Genomic DNA, 26,682 nt, shown 5'->3' on the forward strand with positions numbered 1-26,682 from the left:
CAAAAAAAAAAATCATAAAATAAGTAGCGAAGCTTAGATATTAATAGCGAAAAATTGTGTTAACAAAAAGTAATGATGTAAAATATTTGAAATAAAAAGACTCGTATATCATAGTTAAGTAATTCTAACAAAATCATCATATCTAAATAGAGGTATAATATAACTGATCAGTTGCAAGCCTACCTTCTACGCCACAACCCCTGATGAAGACCTGAAACTCAGGTCGAAACGTCGGCATAAAATAAATAAATATGGTTTTGTTTATTTATGTTGTTCTTTGCTGACCGCACCCCCTGACAAACTTCTCCAATCATTAATCTACGGTCAACTATCTACACCCCATAATTAAATATTCGTTTTTTTCTTTAAAACTAGAAAAATTTCTTTTCTTAATGGCCAAATAGAGTGTGGTCAAGATACTGGCAGAAGAAAAAAAAATGTAGAAACAATTAATCGTTCCATTCCTTAGTTAAAAAAAAAAAAATGTATAAATTTGTAAATACCTACGAGATCAATAAATGCAAAAGTGGCCACTATTCCCAACTATATTTAGTAATTAAAAAAGTATGGCCGATAGTAAAATTGATGATAAAATTGACGAATGAATGTACTTCTTATTTATTAGGAATAATACTTAACTGGTGCTCTCGTAAACTTAATATTAGGTGTGTAGTTTCAGTAGATAGGTGAAGGTCCAGTAAACGAAATAACGATTTGTTTTTTTATTAACTCTAAAACTTATAGTCTCAAAGTAATAATAAATGTTTTTAATACTTCCAGAAAAGGATTAAACTTTAATTTCCAGTTCATTATATATTTTAAAACGTTATTTAAAAATAACTTATTAATCCAATATATATGACTTTGTTGTTTAATGTTATGAGAATGTATTGTATTCTGGTTAAAATTAATATTATTAAAATGTGAATACGTTTATAAGAACTTACTCTAAAACTTATTTTGGGAAACCAGTTAAACAAATTTGTATTCTGAAGTTTAACAGATAAAAATTATAAGGAAACTGTTTGGAAAGTATTTAAAATAAGATAATGTAGCTGAAATTTCTGTTATTATCTCACGAAAAAAAAATTACTGCGTTACTGAAACTGTTTTTGGAATAAAAATCATTAGTATTTCAGTTCGAATTGTATTAATGGGATTAATATTTATTTTGTTAAATATACTAAAAGTGAGGTTTGTTAAAATAAAGCATTAGGGATGTTACACTGTTAAAGTTAAAAAAAGAAAAAAATCCTATGGGGAAGATTAGCTTGGAATTCCCACTACCCCACTGATTACTGGGTCATTATTACAACTGGTTGCTGAAATGAACATAAATTAGATATCGGTCTGGCCGAACTGGTGTAAACCGGCTGAATTCTATCGCAAGGTGGAATTTATGTCATCAAACACAAATTAAAAAGTAATAAAGGGCTTTAATTTATCAGTTTATTAGTTTTGTCATCATTAAAATTTAGTACATTTAAACATTTATGTAATGATTAGAAGCAATAATAAAGTCCATTTTGAAAAGAGGTCTTCAGTTTATTATTAAATACATAATAATCAATAAAGGTCAGCTATAGGCGTAGGGAAGTGGGGGCCCCATCGCCCGGTCATTGTACCGCAATCAGCTACGGTCCTTCAGGTTGGGGGAACAATTACACTAACACCCACACAGTACACTAATATAGCATACTACACATACCCTCACACTATACAGACAAAGGTCACTAACAGTACACACCCTAGGGCTACCTTCCCCAGGTAGCCGGCCGGATGGCAGCAGGTCAGGGTGCTTTGAGGAATCAGCACCTCCGCCTGACTCGGGGGCAGAGTTTGGGGTGGTAACCCCCTCCCCTTAAAACCTACTATTAAGACACCAGCAAAAAGGAAAGCCAGGCGGATTATCTGGAAACGACTCAGTGCTCGCCTAATGGAACTTACAATAAGGCAATGTTTTATCTCTTTATAGACCGGGAGTTCTACATCAGCTGCTAACACAATTGGACCGCTATCATGTTGACTTAGCTGTAATCCAAGAAATAAGATGGACAGGTCAAGGAACCTTCAACAAGAAAAGTCATACTCTCTTCTACAATTGCAAAGACAAGAAACACACTTTTGGAACTGGATTCATTCTAAGCAAAAAGATGAGTCAATTAGTTATAGTCAATAGGCTTTGAAACAATTATCCTAATGATCCGTTATCTCTGAATAAAAGGTAAATTTTACAATTACACTATGATTAGAGTCCATGCTCCAACTGAACCATCAGGAGATGATGAGAAAGATACCTTTTATAATAATCTGGAACAACGGATTGATTCCTGCCCCAGAGATGATGTTAATATTATCCTGGGAGACTATAATGCGCAGGTAGGAAGGGAGAGTCGAGGCTCAAATAACACATTTTGTTTTTCAATTTTAGGCGCATATCTCAAGAATAGTCACAAAGAACATTTTAATCAAAGTTAAAAAATCATAGTTATTTTTTTAATTCCTTACAAAATAGTATAATCAAATGTATATCATATGATTTAGCTTCTAGGATTCTGAAAGAGTCACTTAATGACTTATGTAAAAGGGAATGGAAGTTAAGTATTGGCGAAAGCACAATGTCAAAAAAGAGAAGAAGGAAAAAGATCTAACTCGCTTGAACTGCTGTAAAATACTAATCTATTTGCGGAGCCTGTCCGTCTATATATATACAATCGGTCAGCTGTTCTCGATCAGCTGATATGGACCTGTCAGCTGACAGTCCGTAACTTGGAGTTCCAGTGATATTCAACTCGGATAAAAAATAATTTATCAAACTCAGCAGTTCGGAGGGTAGATGTCGGATAAACAGGAACTGGTAGTATGAGATTGGACTGAGAATTTGAATTTCAGGTTTTCTAGGATATAGGAGGGGTGCTGAGTACTAATTACTTGCAATAAATAATAAGCTAGGAAATACTGGCATTGGAAAGATAAATAGAACCACTTCAGCTCGGCGTAATAGGGAATTCCATTATCAATGGAAGGGCTTCATGAGTTCCAATTGGAAAATTTATTGTTTCGAATTTGACGAATGAATAGATTCCGTTTAGCTTTTTGTCATCTACAAATAATACAACAAGGATAGACATGTTATTCCGCCAATTAGTCATAGTTCGAATTTCCAAATTTTATGAGCGAGTTGCCTATAATTCAATTTGTTTGATTATATCAGTTAGATTTCTCACTTACGCAGATCTTTTTATGGTATTTGAACAAGCTGTAAAATTATCTCAGCAATAAGACATATACATTCTAGTTTACATCAAAATTTTATAACCCCTTGATTATGTAATCAGCCTCTCATTATAGTGTGGTAAATAGGCCTTTTCAATTTTAATTCACTCTCGACACACATAGTGAATGTTATAAACAAGACGCGAATATCTAGGAATTGAAAACCATTGATAATGTAATCTTTCTTTCTGTTCACTTCAAAGAGCATAAGCCGCCTATTCCGTTTTTAATTGAACCCACATGTACAATAAGGAACTAACCAGCATTTTTATCATGTTTTATGAGGAAAATCGATACCTTTTTTTTATTAATCAACAAAACCCCAAGGCTCTAATTGTTTCTGATAGTAATATAAAGGAGCACTGTGCCTCGAGGATATGTTGCGAAATGAAAATTCCTCTAATGATTTCTTATTTGAAATGTTGGTTCATTCATCGGCTGTTTTCCAGTCCATATGATGCTCTCCTGTTTTAATCATAAGTTTTCCAAGATGATTTCTTGCCTAATGGCCGTATCAATATGCCCTTATGCACTAAACATCTTAATTAATTGATGATTAGTTTCTTTAAGTAATGACTTGTATCCTCTACATTTTAAGCTATCAGCTAACAGATATTATTTATAAGAACGACTTTTATTGGGGCACTAAAAACCCAACACTCAACATTTTCCCAGTTTCAATATTCATAACATGGCTTATTGATATTTCTTATACACTAGTTTGTCATAGTGGTGGCAGTAGTTTAGGGTTACCGTAGATTTGAGGTATTTGAATTTTTCTACTTACTGAACACTCTTGCCGTCTTCACTGATATGGTCAAACCGATGTGATCCTTGGATAGTCATGATATATATTATTTTATTTAAGAGTAGATTTGCTTTTTAATTTTGGCAAAATAAGGTAAAATATATATGTGATGTGCCCGTATGCCTCGCTTTAAGGAAATGTGTCTCAGTGCACTCAGAATTGGCCGTGGGGCATGAAAATGCACTGCTAAGAACAAAACAATGCAATATTGATTACTCGTATTATGAAATAACGTGTTTCACTCTTAATCTTTAACTGGTGAGATTCTGAGCCGGATTAAAAGAATTTTTAATCAGTAATCATTAATTAGAATCAGTTTACGAGGTACTGGCATTCTGAGTAGACATGATTTACTTAAGCCAGCCGCGTTTATTCAGTGAGATAACATGTATCTACATCCTATGTAGAGCTATTGTGATCCAACAAATCTCACCTTACCATCTGTTTAAGCACTTTATTTGATTAAATTCTCAGTGTTTTGTAGCTAAAGCCGAAGAAAGAGGATGCTACTGTGCAATGGGGAAACCAAATCATGATCAGCGAGGGCTTGGAGAAAAAAAAAAAAAAAGGAAAATGGTCGGTGTCAAGTATGATTTCAACCCACTATATTTTAAGTTTATTATTGACCGCGAATAAATATGAGACGATGGTCACCGAATGTTATTAGAAATGAAAAACTAATAAATAAATTATTTGTTTTTCTACTCATATTATGTTATTATTTGGGGATACGACGAGGACAAAGAGAGCCACAGTCTGTTTTTATTTTATATTCTATATAGAGAAATATTTTGATAAAAACATTTATAACTTTAGTTTTTTTAAAAATATAATTGCACAGTTTTACTAGTTACATATAAGAAAGTAAGAACGTATATGAAAAATTCAACTACGAAAAAGTAAATCTTCGTTTGAATTATATTAATAAAATTGGTATTTACAAAAATCAAATATACCTAATGTATATTTATTTCAAATATGAACCGTTTCTACATCCTTTAACGTGCCACACGTTCCGATAAAATAAATATCTCAAATTTTAATAAGAGTCGTACTTGACTCAACAAATTGACATACCGTATGTAAAGTTATCTATGAGGATAATATATTATCTGCTTTTCGTCTACATCGAGAATCGTACCTAAGCCTCGGATACACCTCGAGACGCCTCAATCCAATTCATAAGCATTTTTATCCACCAGATTTGAGATAAAACACAAAATTATGTGGCTCTTCTTGAAAAAGTACTTTAACGCCTTTAATATACAACTCAAGAATGCAGGAGAAAAACAAGGAAACAACTGTTTTTGATAGATTTCTGAACGGCGGAATAGGTGTTAAAACACAAAGGTGTCAAAGGACGAAGTCAATACGAACTCAAAGGACTCAAAATCGCGTGAGAATATAATGCGTACAATTTACAGAATAGTGATACCAAAATCAGTTTAGTTCTTCTGAACATTGAGGAAAACTGAAATACCTTGGTTATTATCTGTAGTTGTCACATGCTACGCAAGAATTAATGTGAATATTAACTAAATAACGTTTTATTATTTTTAAATTTGTTGGGCCAATTTTTCGCTATTTTCTTTTTACCGTATACCAGGTGGCATTGAAGGTTTTGTCCAGCTTATTAGCTAATAGTCAAACGGTCTCACAAAACACGTATACTATTTGTAAATAACTGAGGGATAAAACCTCTGGGATTTTTTTTTTCATAAAAATAATGATCTCCCGAAAAGATCGTTTGTATGAAGATCACGAGGATGAGACACTCGAGTTTTCATTTTTTGAAATTAGTAATTTTAGATTAAAAAATATTATAAAAAATAAACAAACAGAAAAATCACCCGAGTTGATCGCATATAGTAAGGTGTAATTAGTGACATTACTATGTAATGCAATAGACATTACAGATATGTACGAATAATTCCAGAAGGAATGGTAGATAGAAATGCAAAAAAAGCAATTATTAACATTATTGTCTCTACGATTTTATTTACCCTCAACAAATATTCCTGTAGGAACACTGCTACCTCCCTACTATCAAACAACCCCCGTCTCTACTAAATTCCAACCCGTATTAAAATTATGATATGGTGTAGAAGGTCTAGTAATTTTGGTACTCTCTGAAGACAGCTGACCTAGAAAATGGTGGTTATGTAAATTATATGTATATGGTGGTTACGTTTAATATTTTAATTTTAGCAGTTAATTTTGTTTTGTATAAAGTGCATAGTTTTTTATTATTAGCCAATACTTAAATTATTGTCTTTTATGTAACTTATATAATGTTCATTTTAGCTTCCTCAAATAAAGTATATTGACGAGTGGAATTAAATTATCTTATTTTCTTTTTTTTTTACAGAAATAAGAACAACGTTAATATTCCTGTTAAGGATAATATTTAGGTCATTTATATGTTTTTATTTTGTTTTTATGGATTTTTATCTTGTTTTAATTCTCTTTTTTCTGACGTCCGACACCCCAAAGCATCTTCATGGCGTAATTTAAGTTTATAACTAGTTTTATGTAATTTTAAAGAGGTCTTTTCAATATTGGAGGGCCAATCAAGTCCTCAGGAATCCAAAATGTTCTTGAGCAATAGAGAGAACCACCTGCCCTACTAACCTTACTTAAACTCCCATTTCTATCTCAAACTCACCCAGGGAGTATCTTTTGCCTATATCGTTTTGTTTATTAATTAAATTTGACATAGCATGTATAATTGTTCGGTACAAACTTTTCTGGTCAGTCTTTTCTTCAATCCTTTAGGACTGAATAAGTATGGAAGAATACAGTATGGTGAAAATAAGGTTCTCTTGTTGTAAACATTTGTAGATCTTAACTTCAATATATTATCTCTCAGTTATAGAACTTTTTTGTCGGTAATAACACTTTAGATATTTTAAAGAACGTGCTGAATGGTTCATTTTCGGATTTTTATGCACGTTTTTAAAATTTATGACAGTTTCAAAAATAAATGTTGTTAAATTTAAATATTAAATGAATTTTAATAAAAACTTCTAAAACATATTAATACTTTAAATTGATCGAAAAAAGTACGGGTGCCAAGAAATAAGATGTGTTGCGCGAGATCATGAATTTTTGGAGAGAACCCTTTTTTTGTGAAGTCTTAATTTTTGGGACTTTTAAATCAGAGAATAAGGAAAAAAAAACACTGATCTTGTTCTCCCCAAACAAAAACAAAGATATGGATTCATTTTTGTTGTTTAATGGGAAAGACAATAAAAGTTATTTGGAGGGAGGTATGGTCCCTCGCTTACGGTGATGAAGGATGTGCAACTTTGGAAAAAAAGAAAAAACATTGTAAGTTCTAATTGGTAGTAGAAACACAGATAGGAGTCCTTTGTAGCGGAGTCAGTTGAAGAGTCACTATAACAGGCTTGGGCGTGTTGACTTTATTTCGTGGCGGCCCACTGGAACCTCAACTCTCCAACTCTGGTTAGAACAGATTGCTTACCTATAGGATGATCCATCTCTTTCCTCTCTCCCAGAGTAGAAAGATACAGTTTACACAGAACAACATTTTTTGGGCTATTACCATACAACTTATGTGAGAACTTAAACAACTTATTTGGACTGTAACATTTTATTATTTTTTGGTTTAATATATGCAAACTTTGTGCTAGCATATTTTTTGATATTAATGTGCTGTACCACTTTTAGACCTGAATTTTCCAGAGGGGGCAAAAGTCTATTCGAATAGAAAAACTAATACAACCTATATTTCATCATATCGAATTTCTGAAGTGTGCTTTAGTCTATTTAATCTAACAGTCTGGTTATGCTAACAGGGCACGATATGTAATACGAATGTTGCCTGGGATCTACTGAAGAGTTACTTGATGAGATGATTCATAGCGATAGGATGACTGTTCACTGTCTGTCGCAAGAAAGCTCTAATTAACTGGTTGTCGGTAATGAAGCGGTTTCAGACAGAATAATTACAGAGTTATGTCTATCGAAATAAATTAATTATTAAAATTCAATTTATTAGTGAAGATATGATATGATCTTTGAACCTGAGATATTTTGTGAGAGAAAGTATATTTTCATTATTTGGGTATTCTCAGTGCTTTGAACCAAACCAATGCTTTGAATAAGAAATGAGAAATAAGGCAATAATCTCAAACTAATGTTTGGAGTGATGGATGTTGACATTTTTCATTAAAAGAACTTTTTTTTTTTTAATTTAAATGCAATGTTGAAAAATAATGACACAAAATTAAATTTTAAAGTATAGATGACAATTTTATTGGAGACGTTTGTTTTAGGTGATATTTTTAATATTCAGTTTAAGTACAAAAATGTAGTATACCATATCATATTTTAGATAAAATATGAACATATTCTATTAATACAGTCAATATGGTTTGTATAAATATTGTGATAACTTTCTTAGTTCATTTATATTTTAACACAATAGGCATATAATATACTTATTCTAAAATTAATTTTGATAAGTGGAAAGCTAATCCTTACTTCTGTAATTTTCTTATCATTTATTTCTTAAAATTTCTATTTACTTCGAATTTCAAAATTTAATAACAAGCGTTTGAATAAGACAAAAAAATAGGAGATGCATTTAAGGGAACAGGAAGCTGTGCAGTAGGTCACAAGTGCAGATCATCGATGCAGGCACCTTAAGGAGAGAAAGCTGACACTATGATATCAAGAATCTAAGCATCTGGGTAACTGCGCACATTGTTTAAAGAAAAAAAAGATTGTATATCATACTTTACGTAGAATTCACCATGTGTTACAATATTTCAATTTGAATTTGATGCTGCCTGAAAAAGTATTAAATGGACAGAAAGCAGTTCTCCTCGGAACAGCAGGCAACGTCAGAATGTTTTTAAATATAGTTTAAAATATGAGCCTAACACTTGACTTTGGTTCGCGTAGGTAAATATTCCTGGCGATAGCCAAGAAAGTGTGAAATTCTAAGATAATAATATATTACGAACTTTTTTTGTGAATTGAACATTATCTTTCCATGTACCATAATGAACATTGTAATTTAGTAATTTCTTTATTTCGCTTTTCTTCTTTCAAAGTTTTTTTTTTTTAATACGCCTATCAACGGTTTATGTAATTTTATTTTATTTTTCTTGAAGTATCAATAAATTTTCCAAAAAAATAATACATTTATTATTAGAAATATTCTCTTAATTTAATTTGATTTACGAACATATATTTGAAAAGGGTAAGGTTCTGCTAGGGTTCAGTTTGTTATTCTCAGAACCCTTTTCCCTCTCTCCTCCAGCTTCCTAACACCAAGATTAAGTTGTTTTAAATTAAATGTTTCTTGAGAAAAAAACAAACAAACATAAAACCCAATTTTTACTATCCGTAATATAATGTTATGACATAATTGATTTAATAAGAAGTATTTCTTTATCTTTCTTTAAGAACTGCTACCATCAGTTAAGGAACTCTCATTTACAGTTAAACGTTGATATCAGTTTCTTATCTAATTCTTTTTAGCCGGACTATTCTTCCAATAGGAGATACTCATGACCAAACTTTCCTTTTGTGTTCGTTACACGCTTGGTTTATTGGATTAAGGTCCGGACATCTTGCTGGCTTCTCCAGGTTACAGAGACCTGATGCGTTCAGGTATTTCTGATAATTAGAAACTCTTGTTGTTTTGTATCGGTGAGCATTATTATGTCAGTAATGATTCCTTTTCAATCGAAAGCATCTACGGCTCTACATGATATTCTAAAATCATCTGCTCGTGTCTTGAAGCATCCAAGGCCTTTCTTGGGATTCAGCCTCCTCCAGATTCTTTTTAGGCCATATTCCTAGAAGAAGAAAATGAGAATTAAATTAACATGTTTTATTTAGACTATATTTTAAATAATAGAATACAATTTATTTCGTAGAATGGTTCATAATACAGCTTAACACGATTCACATTTATTGTAACAACGTAAAACCTATATATTTTACAGTGATAACGTACTAAGCTCTTCAACATCGGATCAGGTAGAAAGAGGTTGAGCATGAACTGCAATCAATCAAGGAAAACGTTTAAAACTTAGTTTGCTGGCGGATAGTGTGTGACAATGATATAGCTAATCGTTATTGTCTTTCAGATATCTAATCCTATTACTGTAAATAAAATAAAACATAACAGATCGGAGGATTCATAGGTATAATGATTTGTTTGAAGTGGAGTGTAGTTATTAATTTTAATATATATAGTTTTATTTCATACTAAAAAATATCTCCATTCACACAATTTTTCTTACCACTTTACCTACGAAAACCTATGCAATAAGTTCTTGCTTTACCTTCCCAAATATTGCTCTGACAAAGATTTTATTTATATATTTTTTTAAATTTAATTTAGTTAAACACATTATATTAATAATACAAAACTGAACGAGTTTCGATTGTAAACTAAGCGAAATAATTTTAAAACAAGTGGACAAACTTCAATATACCGTATCTTTACTAATGCTGGTCTGATTTATACGATTTTTTAATTTCATTTTAGAGAATATAATGCCTAATTTACATTTAGTTTTTAAATTAAAAACGCCTCCTACTTGCTGAGGAGATGCCTGATCAGGAGATTTAGAATACAATGCTGTACTAAACTATTGCTGAGCAAAGATGAAAAGCAGATTCTTCAAGGAACTGTTTCAAGTATTATAAAATAAGGATTAACAATAAGATTGACAAAGGCGCATTGAAACGACTCATCGTACAAATTACGCAACGTTGAATGGATGATAAAAATCATCTTTTCGAATGTAGAGTGTCGTTAGGGCGCCACAGAGCCTTGACTGTCTCTGAAGGCATAGATCTTATCCCTAGTATCTTCCATCTAGGACATTAAATCTCCATTTGTAACTACCATCTTCATTTGTTTTTATTTAACTAATGATATGCAACCAAGGAAGAAATGAATATAGACCAAAGTAAAGGAGCTCGGAACACACACTTGGAAAAAAAAACGATTCTACACAGGCTTAACAAAGCTTTAATAGTAGCTAAAAAATATAAGATATATTTAATCGACATTAGTGTCCGTATATTTTACTTTGCTGTTCCAAATATCCTCTACAGATTTCAGATGATTGTGTGAGGCAGAAAACTCTAGTCTTCCATCGTGGTGCACTATTGTGTGTGCATGTCGACACCATAGAATCGGGTTGCGTTACTACTTAGAAGATGACATATATCATTAGCGTTAAAAGTTTCGCATTTTTCCGGAAAAATTAACTTTTTTTTTAACCCTTTGGTTTAAGGAACGCTTAACTTAGCTCCAGAAATTGGGGCTACTTTTCTCCAGTACACCTGTCGTAATTTGTTCTCAAACGTTTCCAGATTTTTTTATTTATTATCTTTAATTTTTAACATAATTTAATGAAATATAAGTTTCAATCAATGAAACATAATTTCAAAGCAGTTTACGAATATATATTCATAATTTTGATTTATTCTGGTCTATATATGTATTAAATATTTCTTGTTTTGATATTTTTTAAAAATTATTTTCTTCTACTTGTAAGTCAAGAGAAAATGTATATTGTTTAAACAAAACTATTTTTACAATTCTAAAATACTAAAAGAATCAGTTTACTTTTATGTGTCATTAGTGGATCATGGATGATGATGACACAGCCTTAAACTGTACCAGCCATTGATTCCCAGATGTTTGTGACTGATATTAGAAAGTTTTACAATTTTTTTAAATTAAATACATACATATATATTTAATATTAAGTACAGACATAAACTGAATATTTTTATTTATAATCTAAGGAGATGACGTATAAATTTAAGACTTTCCTGACTCCTAAAAGAGGGTCAAAAATGTAAAATAATAAAAAAAAAAGTTCAAATCTGATGGAATGCACTTTTACGGTAGCTATAGTGGATGTGGGGAACATAATTATTCATAACATAATATAAACATAATTATTCATAACATAATATAAACATAATTTCACTTATGGCACATTTAAATATTGATTAAATAATACAACCTCATACCCATGAAAGCAGATTCACGACACAAACTTCATTAGGTTCGCTTTAGAATATATTTATTAAAGAAGATGTATTAATATATATATATTTATTAGCTATGATTTTTACCATTCATAAATCCTCAAGACGATGTTTTATAGACATTGTCTTGATGAAAATTATGAAAATAAATTCTTCTGTAAATGTATATGTTTGTATTTTTTTTTTTACAATAATGAATTAATCTATTTTTCTATAAAACATCGAATTAATGTTTACCAAAAGGGATTTCAACAAAAATCCATTATTAATAAATTTTGATATATAGAATGTTCATTTCGGTCATAATATTATAGTATTATGTAGTTACATTAGTAATTATTACTAATGTAATCATTACATTAGTAATTATGTGGTTACACGGGAATATTTTGAGAAAATAAGATAAAATAAAACATTTCTATTTATTAAAGCAAAGTAAATATCGGTATATAAAATGAAAATTGTCATGTTATGATTTGATGTTTTATATCAAAGCATTTTTTTATCTGTGACCCATTTCCAAGATATTGTGGTAGCATTAATAAAAAAAAAATCAATAATTCTGATAATTTGAAGCTTACGGTTAGTGCTCTGTTTAATATAAAAATATCGTATTACATGAATTTTTATCAATATATTCAAATCGATAACCGTGTACGAGTTTTCAAAGATTATCAAAATGTTTCTGAGAAACTATTAATATGTTAATCCGTAAATTAAAGGTTAACAGGTCAAAGCTATATAAAAGAAAAGAAAAACCAATGACGTTTTGTAACTTCCTCAAGTTGTTATCTGTATTTTTATTTTATTTTATTTTTTTGAAACACGAATGACAAGATGCATTTATTGCTGAAGTATATTTCACCGATATACATTTATGACTTTATTGACGGTATTAAAATATTTTAACGAATAATCCTGTAACTAAAAAACGATGGTGGGTCCATGCAATTTTAGCTACAAATGAACGAATTTTTTCAATTGTAATTTGTTTTTCTACTTTTGCATTAAGTCTTTGAATTTAAAGAATCGAAACATTGATGATTTTTTTTTTTAGAAGTTTTCTGGCGATGTGTTTCAGAACAGATGTTTCTATATTATTCACTGTGGGAAAACTACAAACGAACCTTATACCTAGTAGAGAGATTTGCTAACTCCAGTTTCAACAGTTTACAGAAAAATATTTTTAATGTTATTTCATACTGGTTTCGGCGGTACATATACTAAAACTCTAAAGATACAGAGAAGATTATCATGGCCCCTGCGAAAAAAATAAAATCATCCATAAAGACCTTAATGTTCCATATGTAACAAATCTACCCCGAACTAGATATTAACCCTTCCGTTATAAATTCCCTAACCACTCAGACCCACCAGCTTCTAACCTTGCTTCCTTTTTCATTCCTGACAATCCTTCGAGGCGCCTGAAAAGAATATGGCCTCCAGATCTTCTAATGTAAAAATGTTTTTAGAGTGCTACCAATGGGTAGTTTCTGCAAATGCCTGTATCACCCCATTATAAACCTACATCAAATTTACTTGATGTATTATTATGTACAATTGTAAATGTCAATAAATAAATTTTTTTAAAAAATATTTATTTATTGCTATTTACAATTGTACATTATAATACATTTAGTAAATCTGATCTAAGTTGAATTGGAGTGTTACAGGCGTATAACGAAACTACCTATTGGTAGCACTCTAATGACATTTCACATTTGCTGGTCTCGTGGCCATCTTCTTTTTAGGCGCCTCGGAGGATTGTCAGGAATGGAACAGGATGCAAGATTAGAAAAATAAATTTTTAAAAAATTATTTCTTGTTGCAAAATTTTTATATTTTTCTTTTACAGATGCATGACAGAAATATAAACATATAACAGTTAATTACAGTTTACACCATGCTCATAACCATTTATTCAATGTTACATTGTTATTGAATCAATATTGAAAATACTAAGATTTTTTATTGTGTTAGACATCTTATCAATTGAAAGGCTTTTAAATATAAAGCTCAAGTTAAATTTTAAAACCTTACTTTTAAAGTAACAATACAAGAAAGAAGAAAACATTTTTCAAAATGGCGTTCCACCTTGCACATGCAACCAGACTAACATTTGAGCTCTTATTAGGGCATATCGCTAATTTATGAGTTTTTTGTCATTCTCCTTTACTTTTTACGGCTTATATGTAAAATATTATTTTTTCTAAAATTCTAAGATTTCCAACAGTATATAATATATTTATAATACGATTCTTATTTTCGGAAACGTGTTTTCAATCTTGACAAAATATTTTTCCTCTTATCTCCCTAAGATAATTATTAGATCCTTTAATAATTTATATATATATCCGTTTTTTTTCACTAATAAGAATGTAAAATGGTTAATTGTTCGAAAATAACAAAATTAAAAATACCTTATAAGAAGGAAATTCGGTATTGAAGTCCTGTCAAATTATTTCAAAATGGATAATTCCAAGCTGATATCAAAAACCGTTTAATTACACGTCGAAATACTTTTGAGCCGTTTTCCAGAAAATATTAAAAAGGTATAAATTCGATTATATGCAATGGCAATTTCGGTAAGTCGATTTAAACGAAAAAGTAGTTGTAATATTCCAGGTAATATATTCCAACCCTAAATATGTAATATCAGTTTCGTACGATATTTCCTCTAGTGTTTTGACATGGTTTTTTCTATGTGTATTTCCGCAGAAAACTCGAATTTGCAATTTTGCCCGTTAGTTCTTCTTCCTCTTACTATTTGTTTCATATATAGCTAAATGAAAGTAAAATCAGCAAGTTTTGTCACTTTTCGTATCGTTACAATTATATCCTAAGAAATGTTCTGAGCTCAAAGTTCGGTAATAATTTAATAATTACTGTTCTTTGTTTGTCTTTTTACAATATCTCCTAAAGATGTCAACCATAAATCAACAGAAGTGATATCGTTCATCAGTAAATCACGAACAAATAACAAGTTGATTATGATCGGTCTAGACTAACTGAAATTATCGCTACGCAACAAATTTCTTGTTTATCGTAATTTTTTTCATTCGTAATTGTACTGACGGTTCCCAATATATCTAGAACATTTTTGGAGAAGGGGCGTTTTGAAATTAGGAAATACAGAAACGATACAATTTTTTTCTTTTCATTTTTTTTTCGCGAGTATCTTAAAGCATTAAAATTTTTGGAAATATCGTAAACATTTTGTTTTTCAATTAGCAGCTTGGAGATTAAATTAATAATTAACCAAACAAGAGGATTTAGTTATTAGATTAATGACATAAAAATTATTTATGACTATAAAAGTGTATCAAAATATTACATAAAAAAAACAGGATATAGCGGATTTATATTAAGCTAAGGTTTATGATATATTCTTTTGTTTATTCTTGTTTCATTTAACCGGTTAACTTTATGTAACTTGATATTTTCTGAATTTCTTTTTGCTATAGGATAAAAAAATATCCTATTATACTTCAAATATTTTTTATTAATTTTACATTAATCATATGCTCATTTTTCCGATGTTTCACACATGTTTTCTAGGAATAATATTTTTTTTTTTTACTTCATTTAGTTTATTCACAACTGTAAAAATATTTTTACAACCAGCGAATGAGATGTAGAGAGAGAGAAAACAAATAATAATAATAAAAAAAAAAAAAAGAAGGCATGAAGGTTAAGGTCGTCCAATGATGCCTCTCTATTAAAATTGAAATTTAAAAATCAATTTAAGAGGTCCCTATTCCAGCTCCTTCGTAAACGTCGTCTCGTATCTGGTAAGTCTAGTGTTGATAGTCCTTGAATTAGAGGGTTAGTGTGTGTTGGAAGTGCGTCGTGAACCGTTTATAGAGTGATTTAATGGTTGTTTGTACGTAGGCAGTTCGTAAGTCTTTGTGTAAGTTCTTCTTACTGATATAGGGGGGAGCACTACTGATCAGTCTTAGTAATTTTGATTGAAAATTAGGAATAATATAATTTTTTTTTCTTTCATTGTATGTTTTTTTACGTTTATATCTTTAAATTATTTTTTAAATCTGTTTAATAGTAATTTTTTTTATAAAATTTCATTTGGAAATTGTATAAAATATTTTTCTTAATATTTACCATTAACGAAATAGTTCAAAGATTGATAGATTAAAAACAAAAGAATATAGAAAACAATAAGTGTGAATGTAAAAAAGAAAATGCTAGAAGATGAAAGGACGGTCCAATATGTCGGAAAGAAGACTATTAACGTGAAACTAATTAAAATTACTGCAAATATGAAGGTAAAAAAATGGTGGTCTAGAGGGAAAAAATAAGGAAATATCATAAATATTGTTCCTAATTACCTAACAAATTTATGTATTTTTTCATAATCCGGAGCATTCATGAATAATTACGAAATATAAATTCAAAACGCAATAAAAAAGGTATTTAGAGAAACTAGATTTTCTTGAATTTCATCTTTATTTAACGCTTATTAATATTAACTAGAAAAGAACGGGAGGCCGACATAAAATATAGATTCCCGATGATGCACGTTGATTTTCCTTTGAATTGTGAGAAGTAACGGCTCCTAGAACTACCGCATTTCCTGGGTCATATAGTTTTTCTACTAATCAGCTCTGAGACAATTAAAGAGGATAATACGAAAAATGGACAATGGTAAGTTAAATAATTAAGGAAATAGGAGTGCCTCAAAGTAAAAGTTTTGAATATCTAATATATTCAGTTCTTATAAATCTAATTTTTAATGGAATGTTTATCTTCTTTAAACAAAATATTTTGTCAAAATAATAACTATCCTATAATTCCTTTGTTGTGGGAGTGGGTAGCTGTACTACTACTATCGCCTGTGGCAGATAATTATTTTCTGTTTCACTCTAGGGGTCCAACCAGCCTTATAAAGAGGGTACCCTTAATTGGCTAAATGTCTGGCGGTCTAACGTGATTTTGACCTCTCACCTCCTTTCACAACCATTGGTTTAGTAACAGCACTCCCTTCCAAAGTACCACACCCCTCTACCTCTTCATAGGTTATACCGGTAGAGATTTAATATAATTGATTTGTTATTCTAACCTCAACAATCGGCGTTTTGGATTTTTTCGCCAGATTAGTTATTATTAAATAATTTGGATTAGTTTTTAAAACTTCTTCTAAATCCTCTCATATACAGTTATTAAAAAAATTAGACGTACACTTCGTATTTCGGAAAACAAGATTGTTCGGTACTTTGTTGAACCTAAAGTAAGCGGTTATTATAATAAAATAACAGCATTTACCTTTAATTTGAAGTGAAGATCTGTAAACCTGATTAACAAACAAATTTGTAAAAATATATTTGTACTGTAACAGTTTGAGCAATGATGAATTGTTAGTTGGTTGTAAGCTCATAGTTTTCTCCGAATACATAATCTCTTATCCCAATACAAAACGTCTTTGTCTATCAATGACCTAAATTTTAAATACTGAAATTTTTTTTACCAAAATGAGCCTTAAACAAAGATCAAACAACAAAACGAAGTTCTGGTAATACTAAACATTTAGCTTAGTATTGGTAACTGAGGGACAGAACTATTCCGGCAAGTTGGCCGAATGGTAAATATTCACTGCCACAGATAGGAATCGAACCCACAACGTTCGGAACCTGCTCGGAACCGTGCTCTGGAACCCACGTCCCAATTCGCACGGCCGTCTTGTCCCTTGTCGTTTAGCTTACTCTATGTTTGTATTTGATTAAGGCATAGCACATTGGGAGAAAACAATGATCTTATAAAAATTCATTACTATGTCAAGTGAAAATGTAGGAATAATATTTTGGGAATAAAAAACAAAATTAAATTTATCACAGATTTGGTTGTTAACTATATCAGTTATAATCCACTTAAATTCGGTTATACCGTTTTCTAGTTCTCTTCTCTTGTAAAAATTAATGCAGACTATTGCCATTTATCATTATAATCAGTTACTTTAAGGGGAAGCAGTTACTAAACATATTTTTCTTGCAAAAACAAAGTTTATGGATAATTATTTTATCTAGTGTAGCTTTTACCGTCTATATTTATAATTTTTATTACAATAAAATCACCAATGGAAGGTTTTTTTTAATTTTTATTGATAATTGGTATTTTGTGAAAATAATTATTTATCCCTATAATTTCTCATTGCTTTTACACAACTCCTATCAGTGATTCAGGGTTTTCCCCTCCCAGAAGAATCCTCATGTGAAGGGAAAACCCCGAAATGTCCCACTGTGGTCCAAAACGCCGGAAACGTTATCGAAATTATTCCACCTCCCATATCAAATTTTGTTGTCATCTCACTGGCATTTCTTCATTAATTGTTAACACATTAAGCTATTTTTTTTAAAAACAAGTTTTGTTTTCTACAACTTCCTAAAATCATAACCCAAAACTTTCCAAAAAACAAAAGCTTAATTAATTAAGTGTGGAAACCAACAATTTTTTGCAACTTTTCATAAAAAATGCAGAATATTTTTGATAAATCTCATTTTATGTTTGGAAAAATATCACAAAATGATGACCTTCATGTACAATTTTAATTGTTTTTCGATAATGATTTTCTCATATATTTTTGCGATTTGAAATGATGAAATGATGAGTAGAGCCATTTCCACTCTTTGATTGATTTAACAATGGAAATACTACGGCATGTTTCCAACGATGAAAGTACCGATGTTTTATACTAGAGTTTTAGTAATTATAAAGTGCATTATACCAATCTTCGGTTATTGCTTGGATGATGTACTGTGTATTTCTCTTCTTGGTTCACGGCACTTTTTACTTGTGCGTAGAATAGTTTTTAACAAATATATAGTTGTTTTCCTTTTCTGATTCCGGGAAAGAAAGCACGTTTCCCTAATCGATTACCTTATAACAGCTTGTTCTTTTTACGTTACTAGGTTGTCATACCAATGGTGTCTGACTTTGGTAGTATCCTGATTAGTATTTTTTACAATTTTCTAAAATTTCCTATAATCGCCACGGGTAGCGATATAATGAGGATATATGAGTAATTATTAATACCTTATTTTGTACAAAGCTGACCATATTTCACGTCACATCTCAATATCTCAGGATTTTTCAACCCGGATATTATTAAAATTCTCATCGTCGATGATAAAACAATAAAATTAGTATTTCACTTTATAAAATCAAAAGGTTTACTGGCACAAGTATATCATCGAGCAGGCAAAAGAAACAATAAATAAAATAAAACAAATGTAAGCAAAATTAAATAGAAAATGAGTGGCATTACTGATAAATGATGTTATACGCCATTAAACTAAAACAAACAAACAAGGATTTGCTGGAACGATAACAATTGGAAACTGTTCCAACAGGCCCAATTGTATCAGTTTTTCTTAATAGTGTCAGTTCCAAGTCTATTTAGCTTACCTTTGGACCACCCGTAGACCAGCCAGTTGAGGCGGAGATCTTTGCAACCTGAGAACTGCAGCGGTTGAATTCGGCTGGGGGTGGACTTTTATTTTTCTAATGTAACAATCATAACTACTTTATGACAATAATAAAGTTTATTATATTACGTTTTTTTTATTTGTGCAATTAATTTAAAATGTTATTTCTAATTCATAAAACGTTCTTCTAAGTTGAAATGCTTTAAAGGAGGCCATATAAGAGGAACTGTCTGGGAATAGCTACCCGACAATGAAGGGTATAATTTTTAATTTGTGTGGATAAAGTTAAAGTTTGAAATTTCGATCTCGTTTTCGGCGTTTCAGTATACTTTGTGTCGATAAAACACTTAGCAATTAAGAAATTACTATGAAGATATTATTTTCCCAAAATAACTAAAACATTGTATATATAAACTTAAGTATCGTCGAGGGAAAATAGTGAAAAAAAAGTGAAAAGGGTATGAAATGACTCTCACGGGTTCCAGAAATAGAATGGTTTTATTCAGTCCAGTACATCTATATATACGATCCTCTCGTATCCAGCTCCTACGGCCTCACGGCCTGTCAGCTGTTATTGTACTCAGGCCGTAACACATATATATATATATATATATATAACATCTTCGGGGATAATGATATCTTCTCCAAAAATGTTATCTGGGTTACTTTGTTTTTAACTTGAATTCCTTGATAGTATTGTGCTTGTAGAACGTATTATTGTTTCATAATAAAAATTTATGAAATGTTAAGTGTTTTGAAATAAATATTTTTTTCCTTCATTATCTTAGACCACGGAGCTCTTGGAGAGTAAAAGTCCTCCTATTTTGAATTCTACTTCCAACCGGTACCTAGACTATCGTGCCATCACTCAATAGTCCCGCATTCATTGAGACTTTGGTTTCATATGGATAAAAGATAGTTGAAGTAATGGGCTGAGGTAGAAAATAGAATAAAAGAAAGGACTGTCAGATTGAAGATGTTCAAATGTTCACCTTCAAATCGTTGCTCCCTCTAAACGATGTGTTTTCGAAGAGAAGTGCAGAAACAGAAGCTCTACCAGCTACAGCAGCATCCGAGCCTTAGAAAGTGTCACCCCTTGTAGTCAGTCCCAAGTAACTGTCCCATTGAATTTATATATCTTTTTATTTTCCTTAAAAACTGACACATTTTTTAACCTGCAAAATACCCAGGAAATTATTATTTTCTTTGGATCCGCGGACGACCATCTCTGATATAGGGGCTGGGAAAGTTGAAAGTAAACTTTCACACCTTGTAGATCGCTAGAAAAACCCTAACATTTTATAAAGAACAGGCCAACTTAGAACCAGCGCAGGTGCTAGATGTCAGGCGTCTATGAATGAAAATGCGAAGGTTCGTTATTAATTTCATAATCATATCAACATTTTTTTTAAATATAGAAAAAAAATCTGGCTTAATATATTGTATAAATAAAAAAAATCTGTAACACTACAACCCATGGAGGGTTAGGAGTGCAGTACTTTGTAAGGAATTGTAATTGTTACTAGACCAACTGTTGTGTAAGGAGGTGATTTGGCCAGAATATTTTTACCTAATTAAGGGTACACAATTTATGAGGCTGGGTGGACCCCAGGAGGCTCCAGAACCCGGATTCAATTTTCTGCCCAGCCGGATTCGAACTCAATCCCATAGTATAAAGATATACAATATATTTTAATATAAGGAGGTCATCATTTTATATTAGATAGTTTAGTAAAAAACAACTCTTCCTTTTATTATAATAGCATATTAGAGCAACTATCTGAAATAAATAAACATCTTTTCAGCAGTTGCATATTACTTTTGATTTTTATCCTTGATTTAATTCTTCACCTTAAATTAAAATAGATAACAATCAAAAGAACTAAATATTTCAATATAAGGTTTATTTATTTCAGATGTTTCCTCCTCAAGATAAGGGATAATTTCTCTTGAATCGTTGATAAAAATATTGTACGTAATTAAGATATTAAAAGGAAGGATTTTTCACAAAACTTTGGTATCTTAAAATTTTTAAAGGATTATATATTTACTGGCATTACGCATTATTAAAAATTTATTTATTGATATTTACAACTGTATTATAATTAAATATATATGACGAGTAAATTTGACATTAGTCATACAATGGCATGACTTGTGGAGAATCTATCCTTTGATACAACCCTAATGTAATTTCTAGAGATCTTGAGGCCATCATCTTTTCAGACGCCTACCAGGATTATTATGTAAGGAAGGAGAAGCCAGGTTAGTAACGAGTGGGTTTGGTTGGTTAGGAAGTTTATGAGTTTATTATGATGGAAGAATTAGTATTTGGAACTGTCCAAATCAGCCAAATATGGAGCATTGAGGTCTTGATTTGGTATGATTGATTGATTTGTGTCAAAGTAAGAAGCATTAAGAATTTTGAATTGTAAGGATTGGATACGAGGGGAATTCGATAGTTTAGTGGAGCCCCAAAGCACAACTTCATAAGGTTTTGTATTTTTAATTTGAAACAGAAAGTAAGCAAAAAATAACATACAAATGGACGATACTTGTAAAAAATCAGAAATTCCCACTGCCATATATTATCATTGGGATAAATTTAGTTCTTCCAGTGTTTATGTTCAGGATTAGTTCAAATATGTCACTAGGTTATTTATAAAAAATTGAGATTCTTGATAAATGTCGTAGATCAGAAAACTTTGACGTAGATGCGCGAAAACAAGATCAATTGGTGGTAGTTGAGGTTCAATTGGCGACCGTTCCGATCGTCAGCATTGGCTGAAAACTGCTCACGTATATATGGTTTATTTATTTTTTTAACATACACTTCACTAATAATCATTATTTAACAAACAACATCGTAAAGTATCGCATTTCGAAGTATAATACGCAATCCAGTTTCCACAAATGCAATGATACTTAATCTCTGACCCTAAATGATTACTATTCTAACTTTATGGTTATATAACGTGCATATCTACTATCTTAATGATATTTGAAGATTATAAGATTAAAGTATTAAAAAATAATGAAAACTTCAAATATTTTAGCTTCTGTTTTGTTTGGTAACCACCATAAGTTATCTAATTCATTCTGCAATGAGTCATCCAGTTAGAAGCCTCTATGTTGCGCTGAGCTTTCGACAGGTAGCTGCTGCCTCTTACCTGCTTTCCAATTGCTTTGTGGTGAAAATATTTTGGTAGGGCGAATCACACTGACAAGTGATTTTGGTTAAGAAAAGTGTTTGCAATATATATTATTTATTATATTTATAAAATTACTGGAATTAATGATAGCACTTTTTTTTAGATCATAAGATTTTTATGTTGTCGTATTAAAACTTAGATAAAGGATTGTATTTAATCCGAGATTATAAACTTAAATCAATATTAATATATAAATAAACTTTTGCATTTTATTCATAAGTTTTGGAAAATAACTTAGGAACAAGACGAGGGACGTGACAGCCTTGCCGGTAGCTCCTAGAGAGCTCTGTTTAGAACGTTGTGGGTTCGATTCCCACATGGTGCAGTTCATATTTATTTCTGGGTGGTCCCGAAATCTTGGTGGAGAAATGAATCTTGATACTCCTACTTTGTTTAGTACGTGGCGGCAACTTCAAACTAGCCACCAGGGGTTAGCAAAGTCCATTAGCCGGACTAGTTCCCCTCACCAGACACCAATAGGAAGAAGCCAGAACCAAGAAAAAAAAAAAAATCTTTTGCTACAAAAAAAAAAGAGGGAAAAAATAAAGAAAGGAAAATTGTAGCAGAGTTTTGAAGGGGAAAAAAGTACAATAAATACAACGTATTTGGAGTGGAAGCTTAATATTTTTTCCATTAAAGTCCTTATTGTCAAAAATACTTTCATATATTGTTCATTTACGTTTCGTGGCTCTTCAGAATAATACATCTGAAATTTTACTATTGCATATCTTATTTAATAAAAAATATAATAGTTATCATATATAAATATTGTAAAAGAATAATATATTATAATAAACAACTATGTTTAATTACTAATGTTAGTATTTATGGTAAATCCTAGAACTGATTAGTATGCTGTTTATTTTTATCAACCCAATGTATTCGGGCATGATAGCTTGTTTAAAAAAGCATTTCTCTCTAACTTATGTAAAATTATTGCGATCGTGGAAAATTGCGAAAGCGAGTTTTCGACTTCCTTTTTCTTGCCTCTAATTGTGAGTCCAAATAACCGTTTTATAAATATTTTGTGGATGTGATTGCACAGCCAACCAAAAAAACAAAAAGGCGTACGAAACTGAAATTTCATATTTAGGGCAGATCTATGCCGAGGATGATAAAATTGTTTTGCTATAGTCAAATATATTAGATTTTACAATTTTTTTTTATTTTCTCAAAAGCAGCAAAAAACTTGGTATATTAGTTTAATGCTCGAGGACCATTTATAAGAGCCAGATTTTATCTTCATCGAAAAACTTTAACAGACTTTAAATGCCGAATTTTCAAAAAAAATCTGCGTCTTAAGTAATTTTAATTTTGTTATTCTGAAATTACTAACCACTTTTTTTATTGCTAACAGGAAAAAAAACTTGTATAAATATGAACTATGATTTAATTTGAATTTGATAATGAACGAAATTAGATAAATTGAGAAATATAATATATAACTGTTTAGAGACAGGGTACTTGGAGACAGCCTATGGGTCTAATCTCTCCTGATCGCTATGTCCGTGTTCATCTGTCATATTTTGTTAAACTGTTGGACCCTAGGCAATTGATATTCATTATTACCACCTCAAGAAACCCTAAAATGATAATTTTTAAAACAACAGAAATATAAAAATTTATTGTTCGAAAATTTCGCCTTACAGGTTGGTAAGTGAAAGTTGTGTGATGAGTGCACTGCTCTAGAACTTAAGATTGATTAATACCGAAATGAAACTATTACTACCTTTTCAAACAATTATTGAGATATTTGTGTTCATTAAAAGTTGTCTGTTTACTAGGTTTAACTACTTAGTCCTCAAGGTTTACTCACAAGATACCATTTACCACTAGAAAAAAACGGCAACTAACACATGAAGTTCGGTTCATTCATAGATGGGAGTCTAGACTCATCATGTTAGTATTGAATACGTTCTTGACCCTTTCAATTACACGAATTGTGTAAATTGCTCTTTTTTCATCCAAACCTGTGAGTTCATATGGTTAATTAGCCATTTTAATGCGACCTTGACATGTGTCTGGAGAAAAATTAATATTTAGTAATATAATTTTGGAGGATGAACCTTTATGAGAAAATTCTATTCATACAAACTAAGTCTGTATATTGCTTCTTTCTGCTAATAAAGAGATATGATATCCTATTTAAAATAAACAAAATTAAAAGTACTTTTTTGTAGGAAGATAGTCCGGGTGGTGCAGGCTTTCGTCAGCCCTGCCTCATTGTAGTATAAAGAACAACTCCAAAGTGGGGCGAAACATTGCTTAACAATAAATAGTTTTCTTTTACTATTTTGATACCTTTATTAACTGCCACCCGGACTATCTTCCTACAAAAAAGTACTTTTAATTTTGTTCAATCAATCAAGTTCATAATTGTACTGAATACTTTTTTGACAATACCGTCTTCCCCAAAAACCACCTACAAGCTTTTATATTTTTTGGCAATTTGCCTGGAAACGGTGCTTAAAATTGAAAAACCCTGAATTCTTCATCATAATTAAATATTTCATAATAGTGGCTTTAGCCATTTTGATCTCCTCGGCCAGTTAAGAAAACTCAAATAATGATACAAAATTGGATTCTGAAACTATTTCCGTACCATTTACGCGCGAATCATCAAAAATTGTTGAATTTGTTTCGGATTTTGGTGATTTACGCCTTCAAGACATGTCGGTTCAAAAACATGGGCAATATGAATTCGTCTTAAAATCAGATTTATTATCAGAATCCAAAAAAAAGCTAACTAATCCATTAGAAATTCTAGATTTAAGTCCGAAGGAGAAGTATGGGAAAAATTTATAAAATTAACAAAATACCCTCAAAAGATAGACCAGAAAGTATGAACCACGATAATCAAATAAAAACTCGAAAGATCCTCGATTTAGAAAAATTAAACGTATAGTGGGATACCCCCTAAATAATTTGAAAGACAATTGAATTCTCTACTAAATAATAACCAGATCTTCCAAATTCGAAGATTTGAGGAAAGATACTGCGTAACTACGTTTTTAAAAAGAACAACCGCCAACTCGAAAACTATGATATCGTCTAGAAGATTCTAGATATACAAAGATAATTAAATTGCCCAGGAAGCTGTTTGCTGTTAAAGTTTTTAACAGAAAAAAATCTTAAATTAGACAAATGAGACTAAGAGGCCTCTAATCCCTACCCAGGCCTTTATGGGAATATTATCTGACAAGATACAGTAAACCATGTTTGCATTTCACTTAGCCTTTAAAGCAGTATGAAAAGTAATATGAATTGTCGTCATAGCAGATATTTATATCGTTGGCGCACAAAATTTTTTTTCAGGCCATTTCTGTATAATTTATTATCATGAAAGTCTGAACGGGGATCATTAAGTAATTATGAGGCTCAATTCTAACAATGTGAGAAACATATCACTCTTGAAAAAATAAAATAAATCCATAAAAGAACTTTTGCCATTCTTGAATCAAAGCCGACAACTGATACGTTCCGTAACGCCATTTTGAGCCAAGTGTATAACTTGACTTGTAATTGGTTTTGTTGTGGTAATATCCATGATCATTTCGAAAAAAAAGTTTACAAGATTTATAATTTCTCCAGCAATCAAAATAAAAATTCACGCTAACAACAGCGTAGGCAAAGTTATGCTAACTATGATTTAACTGTCAGAAACGTTATTCCACAAAACGTGATTTGAAATCATTTCCCACAACATTCTCACAAACAAAGACAGATTATTTAAAAAGAGTTAATTATATATGAAAATTATCAATGAAATATGAGCAGCTCATAAAAAAACCAAAACTATGAGAAATTAACAACAATATTATCTTACATAAACAATGAATTTTTCATCTAGAAATGTAATACTTTTTATATTCAATGTTATGAGCTGAATTTAGAGTAT

The 26,682-nt window shown here is 30.8% G+C and overlaps 1 protein-coding gene and 1 non-coding gene across 2 annotated transcripts in view; both read left to right on the plus strand.

Annotated features, from left to right (window-relative positions):
- The first annotated feature begins 2,244 nt into the window (after positions 1-2,244).
- The window catches only part of LOC106691368 (putative inorganic phosphate cotransporter), a 72,412-nt gene continuing 47,974 nt past the window's right edge, over positions 2,245-26,682 (plus strand). The window contains exon 1 of the mRNA XM_067053605.1: positions 2,245-2,379. Coding sequence (XP_066909706.1) covers positions 2,245-2,379 — 135 coding nt within the window. The remainder of the gene's footprint in view (positions 2,380-26,682) is intronic.
- LOC112211275 (U6 spliceosomal RNA) lies at positions 13,336-13,443 on the plus strand. The gene has a single exon (XR_002945524.1). It is a non-coding gene; the product is annotated as a U6 spliceosomal RNA (small nuclear RNA).

This window comes from Halyomorpha halys, unplaced genomic scaffold, assembly GCF_000696795.3.
Source record: "Halyomorpha halys isolate HHAL.00 unplaced genomic scaffold, Hhal_1.1 Scaffold2287.1, whole genome shotgun sequence".
In the NCBI taxonomy this organism is placed as follows: Eukaryota; Metazoa; Arthropoda; class Insecta; order Hemiptera; family Pentatomidae; genus Halyomorpha; species Halyomorpha halys.